General features: G+C 41.2%; 1 protein-coding gene across 1 annotated transcript in view; it reads left to right on the forward strand.

Annotated features, from left to right (window-relative positions):
• Positions 1 to 14,329, forward strand: part of top2a (DNA topoisomerase II alpha) — a 28,862-nt gene that overhangs the window by 1,505 nt on the left and 13,028 nt on the right. Inside the window, exons 3-23 of the mRNA XM_080747638.1 lie at positions 255 to 345; positions 489 to 552; positions 703 to 848; positions 990 to 1,087; positions 1,186 to 1,398; positions 2,489 to 2,662; positions 3,199 to 3,300; positions 3,478 to 3,615; positions 3,882 to 4,020; positions 4,628 to 4,785; positions 5,079 to 5,204; positions 5,640 to 5,750; positions 6,834 to 6,939; positions 7,066 to 7,175; positions 7,788 to 7,880; positions 8,365 to 8,479; positions 8,796 to 8,917; positions 9,191 to 9,339; positions 10,322 to 10,553; positions 11,764 to 11,898; positions 12,032 to 12,232. Of these exons, the coding sequence (XP_080603764.1) occupies positions 255 to 345; positions 489 to 552; positions 703 to 848; positions 990 to 1,087; positions 1,186 to 1,398; positions 2,489 to 2,662; positions 3,199 to 3,300; positions 3,478 to 3,615; positions 3,882 to 4,020; positions 4,628 to 4,785; positions 5,079 to 5,204; positions 5,640 to 5,750; positions 6,834 to 6,939; positions 7,066 to 7,175; positions 7,788 to 7,880; positions 8,365 to 8,479; positions 8,796 to 8,917; positions 9,191 to 9,339; positions 10,322 to 10,553; positions 11,764 to 11,898; positions 12,032 to 12,232 (2,823 nt within the window). The remainder of the gene's footprint in view (positions 1 to 254; positions 346 to 488; positions 553 to 702; positions 849 to 989; positions 1,088 to 1,185; positions 1,399 to 2,488; positions 2,663 to 3,198; positions 3,301 to 3,477; positions 3,616 to 3,881; positions 4,021 to 4,627; positions 4,786 to 5,078; positions 5,205 to 5,639; positions 5,751 to 6,833; positions 6,940 to 7,065; positions 7,176 to 7,787; positions 7,881 to 8,364; positions 8,480 to 8,795; positions 8,918 to 9,190; positions 9,340 to 10,321; positions 10,554 to 11,763; positions 11,899 to 12,031; positions 12,233 to 14,329) is intronic.

The raw sequence follows: 14,329 nt of genomic DNA on the forward strand, positions 1-14,329 counted from the left end.
AAATATGGCCACCTTGAGTAATGTTTACTACTACTTCTGAAAACATGGCCAATGCTAATACATACACATAACCTGAAAAATGACTCTTGACTCACTCTGCAAAGTGAGAATTGGCTGGTATTAGACTATTGGTAGTACTGGCGGTTTTCCACAATAAGAAAAGGAATCTCAAATGTTTATTTCTGTAGCAATTACACTCGGATGTTTATCATGAGTTTTGTGTCTTGTAATGACATGAGTAACTTCCTTTATAGCAAATGTGGGTGTATGATGAAGAGGAGGGTCTGAACTGCCGTGATGTCAAATTTGTGCCAGGGCTCTACAAGATCTTTGATGAGATCCTAGGTGAGTAAAAGCCTTAGGATGATACTGCGTCCAAAATGTAGCTTCCCTCAAACTTTCCTATTGTCTCTAAGGCGATAGTCAAGTGTTACAAAAATGTACAGTTGAATATGAATACAGCTGTTCTCGATGTTATCTTCTCTCAGTGAATGCTGCTGACAATAAGCAGAGGGACAAGAGCATGTCCTGCATCAAGATCAACATTGACCCGTGAGTACTAAAATCTCTTTGCGGCCGCCGGCCGGTCATTACAATGTAAAAGTCAAAGTGGTGACCCATCTGTAAATGCTAGGCCACCTGCATAGTCATGTGACGATAAGAACGATAAGTTAACTATTATATTTCTACCCTGTTTCCCAGTGAGAACAACACGATCAGCGTGTGGAATAACGGGAAGGGTATTCCTGTGGTGGAGCACAAGGTGGAGAAGGTCTATGTGCCAGCACTCATTTTTGGACAGCTGCTCACCTCGAGTAACTATGATGATGACGAGAAGAAAGTCACAGGTACGGCTTGTTAATGAGAACCAACCTTATTTAATTGTTTAAATGAAACTTCCATTTCCTGCAAAGTACTGATTTTGAACATGAAAAACGCCTTTTCAAGAAACTTGTATAGCATCTTCATCTGGTCACTTGCTTTTGTAGGTGGACGTAATGGATACGGTGCTAAGCTGTGTAACATCTTCAGCACAAAGTTCACTGTTGAGACTGCCTGCAAGGAATCTAGGAAGACCTTCAAGCAGGTAGGGATGGAAATTGATTCGCCCCTGATTCTGACTCCTATTTTTACCTTGAGTTGTTGACATTTTATCGTCTCCCTCCCTGCTCATGTCCTTCGCAGACCTGGTTCGACAACATGAATCGTACTGCGGAGCACAAGATCAATTCCTTCGACGGGGAGGAGTACACCTGCATCACCTTCAAGCCTGATTTGCCAAAGTTCAAAATGACTGTCCTGGACAGGGACATAGTGGCCCTCATGACCAGGCGAGCCTATGACATTGCTGGCACCTCCAAGGGGGTCCGTGTGTTCTTCAATGGCAAGCGACTGCCTGTAAGTTAACATGCTCCTTCATTAGCTTATACCCAGTGGTGGAAAAAGTACTTGCATGTCTTTACAGAAATAATAGTATCAATATTGCAATATAGAAATACTGTTGGGAGTAAAAGTCCGGATTTCAAAATGTACTACCAAAAGTAAAAGTACTCATTATGCAAAATGTTGTATTTAAAGTTTTCAAATCTTTTGAAAATGGCAGATCTACAAGCTCACAATGCTTTGCATTGCGACCTGGTAGATTGTCTATTTTCAAATGGCCAAAATATTTAGGGCTTAAGTGTTTATGTATGTTTTGTAGTAATCGAAATCTACAAAGTAGCTTGTAACTAAAGGTATTTGAGAGTGAAGAAGGTACAGTGTATATAGAACCCAGATGTAGTGGAGTAGAAGTAAATGTATTTGAAATTGGAAATACTCCAGTAAAGTACAAAATAAATGCCTCAAAACTGTACAGTACTTGAATGTAATTAGTTACTTTACTCCACTGCTTAAACCTTGGTTTCTAAGACTGAATTTCTGAACATGTAATTCTATGTCATGCTCTTAACAGCACAGTGAAAACACAGCAGATATTCAACCTATTCAACCTACCACAATACTCAACAGTGTTTTCAGTAGTGAGCTGTGAGCAGCCTAGTACAGTGTTTCTCAAACTTTAAAATATCAAGGTCCCGGGTTCATTTGGTTCCATTTGTACACTGTCAGAGTTACAGACTTGTATGGGCAATTTAGACCCCCCCCCCTAAACCCAGGCCTTGTAGTTTACTACTGCCATCTAGTGATGTATTCTGGCTCTGACATCTTTAAGTGGCATAAGTGATACAGTACAGAAGTCCTGATGTCATCCTGCTATCCCAGGGTCACAGGGTTTTTCATATTGGAATTTCCATAGGGAAATCTTAGATCGCGTTGTATAAGAAAATGTCATCCTTGAACATAATTTTATTTCATGTCAACATGTGATTTCTAATCCTCATTTGGGGGTCAATAAATGTTTTTGTTTAGTTCAACACATCCCCAACAGCTCAGCTCTTAGCAACAGTTAGAACAACTGTTAAGCCATTTAATGTACTCTATCTTCCAGGTGACAAGTTTCCGCAGCTACGTAGACCTGTACTTGAAGGACAAGACGGATGAGCTGGGCAGTCCCCTCACTGTGATCCATGAGGTGTCCAATCCGCGCTGGGAGGTGTGCTTAACCACGAGTGAGAAGGGCTTCCAGCAAGTCAGCTTCGTCAACAGTATTGCCACGACAAAGGTAACAATTTGCGTTGTTGTATTGTATATCTGCTTCTGTCCATTCTGGGGGATCTATTCGAATTAGCAGGACATGATCCTTTGGCAGCAAAGTGTGGAACTTGACTGCCATCTCAGGATTTGGACCTATTTGGAGGCCCTCATTGAACTCTTGATCAGGCCAATTTTTACATAATCGCCTAATCGCATTTATTTTGCTAAATAATTGTGTCCATGTTGAAAAAAGTTCCTACATCTTCCAAAAATAGCAGATCAACAAGCTTACAATGCGTCACTTTGTGACATGTAAGATTGTAGATCAGCGAATTCTTTTTTTGGGGGGTATAAAATAAGATTTGTTATTTCTGTTATTATCTGTCAAAATATTTGCCCTGTGCAATTTTGGATTATTAAGCCTAAAAGGCAAACAGGAATTACTTTTATTCAATGTTCTATGCCGAAAACGCAATTAATAGGGCAACTATTTGTGTGACAACTAATCGGCAACTTAAATTTGTAATCGTGCCAGCCCTGCTCTTGACATGTTTGTGTCCTCAGGGAGGGAGGCACACAGACTACGTGGCCGACCAGGTGGTGTCCAAGCTCATCGAGGTGGTGAAGAAGAAGAACAAAGCCGGTGTAGCTGTCAAGCCTTTCCAGGTACATTCCCACAGCTTACCTGTACCTAGTGTTGATTTTGCATCGCAGAGACCATCTTTCATCCTCAACAGCTTACTTGGGCCCATTCTCATTTTTACGCCATGGTTTGCTGGACATTTTTTAGTTAAACTCGGAAACGTGCACTATATAAGTGACATGCTGTACTCCTCTATCCAGGTGAAGAACCACATGTGGCTGTTTGTGAACTGCCTGGTTGAGAACCCCACCTTTGACTCTCAGACTAAAGAGAACATGACTCTGGCGAGCAAGAGCTTTGGATCGACCTGTTCTCTCAGTGACAAGTTCTTCAAAGCGGTATGAACAAACAAACCACAGCTCTCAATCTGTATTCAACACTACATTTAGCTTCTGATGCCATTAAATCTCTAAAAACACACTCTGAACGGTATAACTACATATAGGTTTAACAGTTTTCTAATACAAATTGATTAAAACAACATTGTCTGTACCATTTAGCGGTTTCTGACCGCTGGACTGTTATAACAACGGCATGTCCTCCTTAAGCCACATGTTCTTCCTGGAAGCACTCCCAAGGCTGATGTATTTATTTACTCCTTCAGGCTACATCCTGTGGGATCGTGGAGAGCATCATGAACTGGGTGAAGTTCAAGGCTCAGACCCAACTGAACAAGAAGTGCTCAGCGTCCAAACACACCAAAATCAAGGGCGTGCCCAAGCTTGATGACGCCAACGATGCAGGTAAACACAGGGTTCCCACGGTCATGAAATTCCTGGAAATATTTTGAAATTATATATATATATTTTCCAGTACTGGAAAGGTTTTGGAATTCATCAAGGGTCCTGGAAGGTCCTGGAAAAAATAGCTATGCATTGTCTTTGGTTATTGATTTTGTTAATACCTCTGTAATGACAAATTAAACATGGGCCAAATTGTCAAATATTAGAAGCAAAAATTGTTAAAATAGCCGATCTACATGCTCACAACGCCTCGCGTCGCAACGCGAGGTGTTGTGAGCACGTAGATCTGCTATTTTCACAATAGAACCGTGTTATACAAAATTACTACCTGTCTTTGGGCATTGCACATAGGAGTAAGCGACCTGTTATTGAGCTGAATTATTGTTATATAGTCCTGGAAATTGGGTTAAATATTCTGGAAAAGTTTTGGTAATTAATTGGTAAAAATGTGTGGGAACCATGTAAACGTCTTAGTCGACTCAAATTATATTGAGTTGCATTAAACAATGGGATTGTAATACAAGTTTCTTGAAAGTTAATTCCTGTACATGGGTGTAGATTTGTCCAAGTCAAGCGAATGCATTATTATAACCCCATCCTCCCCCAGGTGGGAAGAACTCCGCTGGCTGCACTCTCATCCTCACGGAGGGAGACTCGGCCAAGACGCTGGCTGTGTCCGGTCTGACCGTGGTTGGCAGGGACCGCTACGGGGTCTTCCCTCTCAAGGGCAAAATGCTCAACGTTCGGGAAGCCACGCACAAACAGGTAGGCAGCTTTTCAGGTTCAGAGAATATGCTCAGGACAGGTCCTGTAATGTACCATTGGAAGTCAGAAAACGAGTCCTGATACTGTAGACATTTGTTGGGGGGGGGGGGGGGGGTAGGTAGACAGGAAATTGGGAGAAACATGGAGCAAAGGACATTGGGATCGGAACTCGACACGCTGTCAAACATCAGACGTCCAGCGCCTGGACTGCTTGGCCAGCGGGCGCCCCATGTGCTTGTATTTTCTTTATATGAAGAAATGATTTGGTAATGAGCAGCTGATTACATTTTCAGATTATGGAGAATGCAGAGATCAATAACATCATCAAGATCATGGGCCTCCAGTACAAGAAAAACTACAGCGATCCGGATTCTCTGAAGAGCCTGCGCTACGGAAAGCTCATGATCATGACAGATCAGGTGTGCTAAAATTAATATCACATTCACCACTGACAATAAATCCATGGCAGTTAACTTCAAACATACTCTTTTCAGTTCCCACATTGGAGACCTGTGTTGCATGCTCGCCCCCATTCATTGATCTGCCACACTTAACTTTCCTGTCGAAAGCAACATGAAAAAGCCCATAAATTAATCTTTTTAAGAAAGGAGATAAAAGTTGGGAAGTGCATTGATCTGAAGGATCCTAATTCTTATTCTTTTAACCATGGCAGGCAAAACTATTTTGTAATTGGCCAATCTACAAGCTCACAACATGCCGCAGTGCATTGCGTTGTGAGCTTGTAGGTCAGCTATTTTTGGAAGGAAAAGTAAAATTAAATGTAAAGGCAAAATGGTGATTAAGAGCTCTGTTATGTAACCGGGTGCTGTCTGTTTTTCCTTCTGACTTAACAGGATCAAGATGGATCCCACATCAAAGGTCTGCTGATCAACTTCATCCATCACAACTGGCCTTCCCTGCTCCGCCACAACTTCTTGGAGGAGTTCATCACTCCCATCATTAAGGTACAGGCTTAGTTAAATATATGCTTTTGTCCATATCCTCTTCATCAGGGCTATTCGTGTTGGGCTATACATGTGTACTCACAGGAAAAGAGATAATTAGACAGTTTTTGTTGGCCCATATGTTCCAGACATCTACTATACTGTATGTCTGATCTCCAAGTATACCGTATCTTTTACACAGAAGTGCAGTGGTTCTCGGCTTAAAACCGAACTGTACTGTTCACCCTGCATGGTTCAATACGCAATTAGCGTTGCGCATTAATGTCCGTCTCCTTTAGATAATACGAGCAAGCTGGACTTACTCGCAGAGATCCCTGTGACCCGCGAGTGAATCCAGCTGGTGTTGTTCACCAAAAACGGATTAATTAATGAGCATAATGATTTGCCTAGTTGTTGTTCTCTCCACTCGTAGCAGGAGCTCATTAAAAGTTATTTCCATCAGACCAGTTCCAACAAAGTACTCCATGACTATAGATAAGCGTTATAAGCATAACATCCTTAAATTAAAAGCAGATGTTTAATTGCAGTAAAGTAAACCTTGAAGTGATGGTTTTTCTCTGTGACAGTCCCTTCCCCGCACATGCGGGGCATAGTGACATAAGTTGCCTTGAGCATAATAATAATAAACGTAAAGTTGCCGATCACAAACCTAAGTTGGACAAAATGTGGTCCCATTTTCCCAAATATGGAAATGACTGTATAGATAGATATGGGCTTAATATTGATGAGATCAGGGATCTCCATATATGGGCATAAAAGACAAGGACGTTTATTGATGACATCAGGGATCTCCAATTCTGTCGTGGCCGTAGATGGAGTGTGACATGAGGTGTGGAGTCAACATGTGATGTCAGAATAGGTTGGCTATAGACATTGAGATGTGACGGACTGAAGCACAGGATCTGGACGTTTTTATGGTAAATGTAACCTATGGTCGCAACAAAATGGTGGGAAGGAAATATGGATGATATATTTCCCCCTTTTGACTAGATGGATTACACTAGCAGGGCACATTGAACTTGACTTCAACAAAAAGAAAAAACGAATTACTTACAAGTGATCTTATTCTAACTCTTCCTTCAGGTCACCAACAAGAAGTCTGAGTTGTCTTTCTATAGTATCCCCGAATTTGATGAGTGGAAGGAGAAGCAGTCCAACATCAAATCTTGGAAGATCAAGTACTACAAAGGTTTGTCTCAAACCCCTGTGTGGTAGTATAATCCAGAACAAGTAAGCACTCTTATTTCAAATGAGCATCTATCTCTACATTGCTGGAGTGTTGGCATGTCTAACATGCCGTGTCTCACCTATCCAGGTTTGGGTACCAGCACTGCCAAGGAGGCCAAAGAGTACTTCAGTGACATGCCGAGGCATCGGATTCCATTCAAGTACGCTGGGACCGAAGACGACGAGGCAATCTCCCTGGTACGATCATGTCTCCATACTATTGAACTTTGTACCATCCACTCCTAAAATATTGCTTTCTTGGGCGAGTGAATGAATTGGGTTGCAAGCCCCTGGATGTTGATTGCTTTTTTTTTTAATTGACATCAAGCATATGTACAAAACAAGGATGCACACATATGTACAAAACAAGGATGCACATTAAGTCAAAAGGATGTAGAAAGCCTTCCTTCGTCTACCTCCCCTTTCCTAATAAAAACAATCAGATACAACGGACATGGGTTGGAAATCTGTTCCAATTGAAACTGCATTGATTTTGGGGGTTATAAATAACTTTGTTCATGTATAAACCTTTCCATTATCTTGGAAACTATCTTAGTAGAAACGGGGCGTAGTTGCTAGGATCTAGCTTGCTTCCCTTTTTGTAGAGTGGGGTTACTTTCAGCTACTTTAAAAACTTGAGGAAATGTACCTTGCTTTATGGATGGGTTTATTATATGGGTTATTGAGGAAGAATTTCAGCCGAGTCTCTTAAAAACCCGTAGGGGATGTCATCATGGCCCGTAGACTGGATGGATTTAGATGCAGGAATACCCCGCCACACCATTCATCTCATTCTTGCATTTCACTCAGGCCTTTAGTAAGAAGATGATTGAGGAGCGCAAAGATTGGCTGACAGCCTTCATGAACACCAGGCGCCAGCGAAGGGAACACAACCTGCCAGAGGTACCTATGAAACCTTTTAAATCACTGCTTCCCAAACACTGGGTCGGGACCCGTTTGTGGGTCGCAGACACATTTTTAAGGGTCCCTTCATTTATTTTTCATCAATTACAAACAAAATTCAATGATTTTATTTATTTTGTCAGTAATTTTGTGAAGAAATTGTTAAATCTAAGAAATTCCATAAATTGGAAAACACCTTGGTAGCAGAAATAGCAGATCTACAAGCTCTTGTAGATCTGCCATTTCCACTAGTTTGGGTCCCAGCCAAACGTCTAATCACTCTTTTGGTTCTTGAGCTAAAAAGTTTGAGAACCACTGTTTAAAAAAAAACTTATTATGGGCATGTTCTGAGGGGAAAGTACACTGCTTGTATGTAATGTATGCAAATATTACAGAATTCTGAAAAATATGTGATTACACAACATGGCAAGAGGTAAACTATTTCCTGTCATCTCCCATTGTCTCTTCTCCGTTTTGACCTCAGGACTACCTATACGGTCAAGCCACCAAGTTTCTCTCCTACAATGACTTTGTCAACAAGGAGCTGATTCTCTTTTCCAACTCTGACAATGAGAGGTCGATCCCCTGCCTGGTTGATGGTAAGCAATAAGATGTATAACCAGACCTTGATGTATTTGTTTATCTTGAAGTCAATTTGAAATGCTTTGATTTGAATAAAACAATCTATTGGAGAACAATTAACGTAATAAAAGAATAAATGAAAAATGAATCTTTGTATTAACAATTCAACAGGATTATTTTTACAAAGCTCCCTCATTGTATCACAATATATACGATGTCTCTGAAAAGGCATATCGTGGAGACATTGCATCGTCTCAACGATATTTATCACCATATCGTCCACCCCTGTCGTGTCGTGGTGCTTGATGTGCTGCGTTTCCGGTTGCCTTTTAGGTTTGAAGCCAGGTCAGAGAAAGGTGTTGTTCTGCTGCATGAAGAGGAACGATAAGCGGGAGGTGAAGGTTGCCCAGCTGGCCGGTTCTATAGCCGAGATGTCGGCCTACCACCACGGCGAGGTGAGCTTTCTCACCAATGTTGAGATGACTAGCTTTACTGTAAATGGTAAAGAATGCACTCCACAATGTGCATTGCTTTCACCTATTCAGCAATGTATCGTGTTGCTGTTAATATTATGGAACCGTGTGAGTATTGTTGTTGGCCAGCTCGTTCAATTTTGTAGCAATCTAAATGGGTTTGAGCACAAAATCTAGTAAAATATTTGGGATGATCCTATTAATCATAAGTGATCTGTGATCTGTTTCAATAATGTGCTTGAATCTTTCCCCCAGGCCTCGCTGATGATGACCATTGTTGGCTTGGCTCAGGACTTTGTGGGAAGCAACAACTTGAACCTGTTGCAGCCCAAGGGTCAGTTTGGTACAAGGCTCCATGGTGGCAAGGACTCTGCCAGCCCTCGATACATCTTCACCATGCTCAGGTCAGATACATCTTTACCATATCATATCTAGGATTCCATTTGATGGGGGGGGGGGGGGGGGTAACACTATTTCATTCAAGGTCATTGATATATTTGAGGAAGGGAAATCTGCACACTGTAGCTCCCCAGTAGAAATTCTATTTTTTCGAGTTTCAAACAAAGTTTCAACCTCCTGTAGGTATTCATCAGGTCTGAGTCTACTGGTAGACTCTCTGAGTGTGTCTACTTTTGATAACGTCACAATTTAAAAATGTGTGTTAACCTAACCACCACATCAACGCTGTCATCTCTGTTTTGTGCAAATTTGTCAGAAACATGTAATTTTTATTTTATTCAAAAATGGTAAATGGACGATCTACAAGCTCACAGCGCATTGAGCGGGTAGATGTGATCCGCTCTTACAAGACTATTTTGCTATTACTTGACTGATCTACTGCTCATCTAATGTAACGTGACTGGTTTCCCACGGTCATGAAATTCCTGGAAATATTTTGAAATTAGAAAAATATTTTTCCAGTACTGGAAAGGTTTTGGAATTGATCGAAGGTCCTGGAAAAAATAACTATGCATTGTCTTTCGTCATTGATTTTGTTAATACTGAAATGACAAATTAAACATTGGCCAAATTGTCAAATATTAGAGGCAGAAATTGTGAAAATAGCAGATCGGCTATTTTCACAATAAAACTGTTATACAAAATTCCTCAACTCTCTTCAAATATGATTATTTTGGGGGTCACGGCCTGAAAAGGTTGAGAACCACTGGCATATACACTACCTGTCTTTGGGCATTGCGCATAGGAGTAAGCAACTCGTTATTGAGCTGAATTATTGTTATATAGTCCTGGAAATCGGGTTAAATATTCTGGAAAAGTTTTGGAAATTAATTGGTAAAGATGAGCTACATTCTATGTGTCGCCGATGCTATACAAATAGTTTGATGTCGGTGGAAGCATCATCTTTGCCCCCTCTCTCCCCTGCAGCAATCTAACCCGCCTCGTCTTCCCCCCTGTGGACGACAACTTGCTGAAGTACATCTATGACGACAACCAGCGCGTGGAGCCGGAATGGTACATACCCATTATCCCAATGGCGCTGGTGAACGGAGCTGAAGGCATTGGCACCGGCTGGTCCACCAAGATCCCCAACTACGACATCAGGGAGATCGTCAGCAACGTTCACCGCATGCTCAACGGAGAAGAGCCACTGCCCATGGTGAGGAGTTGGTATGGTTTAATGCCAGGTCGCAGGAAAGGTTCAACCCCCCTGCTATGGTACTCTATGGAAAGTAAAGTCATGATTTAAGGAAACCATTGCACTTGCTTCCTTGCACAACGGTATATATTAGATATATTTAAGGTCCACCAATTTCAATTGGCTTTATTGGCATTACATTTTACAAATGTTGCCAAAGCACAAATACAATTATGACAAACAACAAACAATATAACAATATACATCAATGAAATTACAGTATATAAAGGAGATGGTGCGGTAAAGTAAACATATGGTATACAGTATATTTGGCCTACTGTTTGTCCCTTTTCTTGAATGAATTGACATATTTTGCAGGTAAACTGCATATTCTTTCTGTTCTCCCAAAAGGAGTGGCAATTTCTCCCTTTGTCATACTTCTGAATTCTGGGGAAATGATTTAAATTTTTGGGAAGAATTCCTCCCTAATGTTTGTATATTTTTTGAAGCGGTGAAAACCGCTTCCTATGAGTGGCTTTGTGTGTCCCACGCCCATATATGGTGATCTCAGTCCAGAATGAACAGGGTTTTTCAAAAACACAATGTATGTCACCTCATGTCCATATATGGTCAGTCCAGTCCAGAATGAATAGGTGTTTTCTGTCCCGTACGTCCAGAATATCAGTCCAGAATGAATAGGCTTTTTCAAAAAGTCCCATGTCCATATATGGCCATTTCAGTTCAGAATGAACAGGTTTTATCTGTCCTGTACGTCCAGAATATGTGTGTAGTGTCCCTCCCGGTCTGATGAATGGATACTTTGAGGATTTGTCAAGCTTCAAATGATAATTTGGCCCTCCATTCTTTATATATTCATTCAGAATATATAAAGAATGTAGAATTCAGAATATATAAGCTTCACATGATAATTTGGCCCTCCATTCTTTATATATTCATTCAGAATATATAAAGAATGTAGAATTCAGAATATATAAAGAAGAATGAATAGATCACAGAGTCCATAACTGTATAGATGTATAGATCACAGAGTACTCTAGAACACATAGAATAAAAGTTCACCGCTTCACTTCGAACCGAGGTTTGATTTTACGTTGTGTTAGGAAATGTAATTCTGTGTCTACTGCTCCCTCCCTCATCACAATGACTGCACAGCTTCACCAATCAAATGAGAAATACCTAGAAAGTATTTGCTTTTCTTGTCTCCCTGCAGCTTCCCAGCTACAAGGGTTTCAAGGGGACCATTGAACATTTGAATGATAACCAATACATGAACAGTGGAGAAGTGGCCATCCTGGACTCGACCACCATCGAAATCTCTGAATTGCCGGTCAAGACATGGACTCAGGTTAGACTGCCCTTGGAGCCCCTCACTATCCTCCGTATGTTAATAAAATGCATTTGATTTGACTCATCTGTACAACCAAATACGTATGTGTGCTTATTCTGCTGCCATTTTGGTCTTCTCATCTGCTTTCTAGAAATACAAGGAAGACGTGTTAGAGCCCATGCTTAACGGCTCAGAGAAGATTCCTGCTCTGATAACGGACTACAGGGAGTACCACACGGACACAACGGTGCGGTTCTTGGTCACCATGACGCCAGAGAAGCTGATGGAGGCGGAGGCTGCCGGCCTCCACAAGGTCTTCAAACTGCAGAACTCACTCGCCTGCACCAACATGGTAACGACTATCTCAAGCACTCTTCCATAAACCCAATTTATTGGTCGTCTACCAACGGTCAAGAATAGACGCATTGCGAGCTTGTTGGGTTTACCCTACTGCATTGCTGGCAATGGAAATAAACTAAACTTAAACAGCCATTTATAAAATGTATAACTCCTTAAAGGGGAAGACCACCCATTTTCAATATTGAACTGTCATTAACACATATGGTGCCAACCCCGAGTTTCCCGAGTTTGTATTGGTACTAGTGCTGTGCCAACCCCGAGTTTCCCGAGTTTGGGCCGTTTTTTTTTTTTTTTTTTTTCGACCTCCAGAAATGTATTAGGCATGATCGCGATCGCGAAATTGCATGTTTAACCTCCATACCAACCCATTCTTTCAAACATGGCAGCCATGTTTGTTTACATCTGAAGAAAACATAATGGCTGATAAATCATGAATGCCTGAACGGATTTCCAAACGGATTTTTTTTGTTTGAAAGCTGTGAACAGCATCTACACACGTGGTGCATCATCTAGGCATGGGCGTGCACTTTTTACACACTTGAACAATTACATGGAAGTCTATGGTAACCATGGCAACGCGAGACATTGAAGAGAAAAAATCATTGCAACATAAGTGTTAACATACCTTAGAGGAGTTGTGTGGAAATAGAAAAAAAGTTCCCCCTCTTCTGTGTTGCCTAGAACTGGAGGATTCATTTTGGGGTTTGTATTGTAAAGTACAATGTGTGATGTCATCAAGTTGTAATTTACAATACAAACCCCAAAATCAATCCTCCAGTGCTAGGCAACACAGAAGGGGGGGAACTTTGTTTCTATTTCCACACAATTCCTCTAAGGTATATTAATGACATATTTCAATATTGAAAATGGGTGGTCTTCCCCTTTAACACATCGGATGCCCACGTTAATTCAGGGTTTACCCTCACAGGGGCCCATCGTCTCCATGGCAACACGTCATTTACGTACCTTCGCGTCGTGGAAAAAGTATCCGTAATACGTTGAGTAAATGTAATCCAAGTATGTCCAGTTTATTTTCACGATGATCTTTTCTTTCAGTCAGGACAGCTTTTTACCAATCTTGGGCCACAGCGTGTGTATCACGGGCGGTAGAAAGGGTCGCGTTTTGAACATGGTGATTGAAAAAGCTAGACCAGGAGAGGAATCAGCCATGTTACGTTACCTCCGCCGCGTCACTGGGAAAATAGTGTAAATGTAATCCACGGATGTCCTGTTTATTTTTACGATAAAGTTTTCTTTCAGTCAGGACATCTTTTTATCAAACCTGGGCCACAGCGTTTGTGTCACGGTAGGTAGAAAGGACCGCGCATTGAACATGGTGATTGAAAAAGCTAGACTAGGAGAAGAATCCGCCATGTTACGTGTATCTTCGCCGAGACTCCGTTACTGGGAAAATACTAGTATCCATGATACATACCAGTCGTGCGAGCCTGCGAGGGGACGATTGAGTGCAGTGCAGGATAGGAACAGAAGCTTGTGATTGGCTGCAGGGAGACTGCACATCCTGGTCACGTGTACCGCGCTGCATTTTGGGAAATGTAGTGTTTTTCCCATATTGTTGGCGTTTGATCACCGTGGTAGAGCCTTCATTGCGGTAGCAATGTACAGTAACTACAGTATAGATTATTGTAAAACGCGTCAAACGCGTCGTGGGCCTCCAGAGACATCAAAGAGATTGGCGTGTAGACACCTCGTGGGCACCCGATGTGTTAATTCCAACAATCTGAAGTGTGCATGTAGTATTATGATAAAGGAACCAGTCGTTTTTGGAAATGGAGATTTTTTATTTTATTTTTTTTATCCAATGTTATTTAGTCACAAGCCCTAATTAATACTATTCATTGGTTAAATATTTATAAAACCCACAGAGCCACTTGACCATTTTATAGGTGAAAATCTTAAACATATATATATTTTTTTTGGATGAAATGGTAATCTACAAGCTCACAATATATGATGCGACTCATTGTGAGCTTGTAGAAAAGGTAGTTGCAACTTTTGTGTGACTACTGTCAAAAACCCAAGTATAACATAGGGCAGTAATTTATGGGGCCTAGAAATATATAACGTA

This window comes from Nannobrachium achirus (assembly GCF_963921795.1).
Source record: "Nannobrachium achirus genome assembly, chromosome: 18".
Lineage (NCBI taxonomy): Eukaryota > Metazoa > Chordata > Actinopteri > Myctophiformes > Myctophidae > Nannobrachium > Nannobrachium achirus.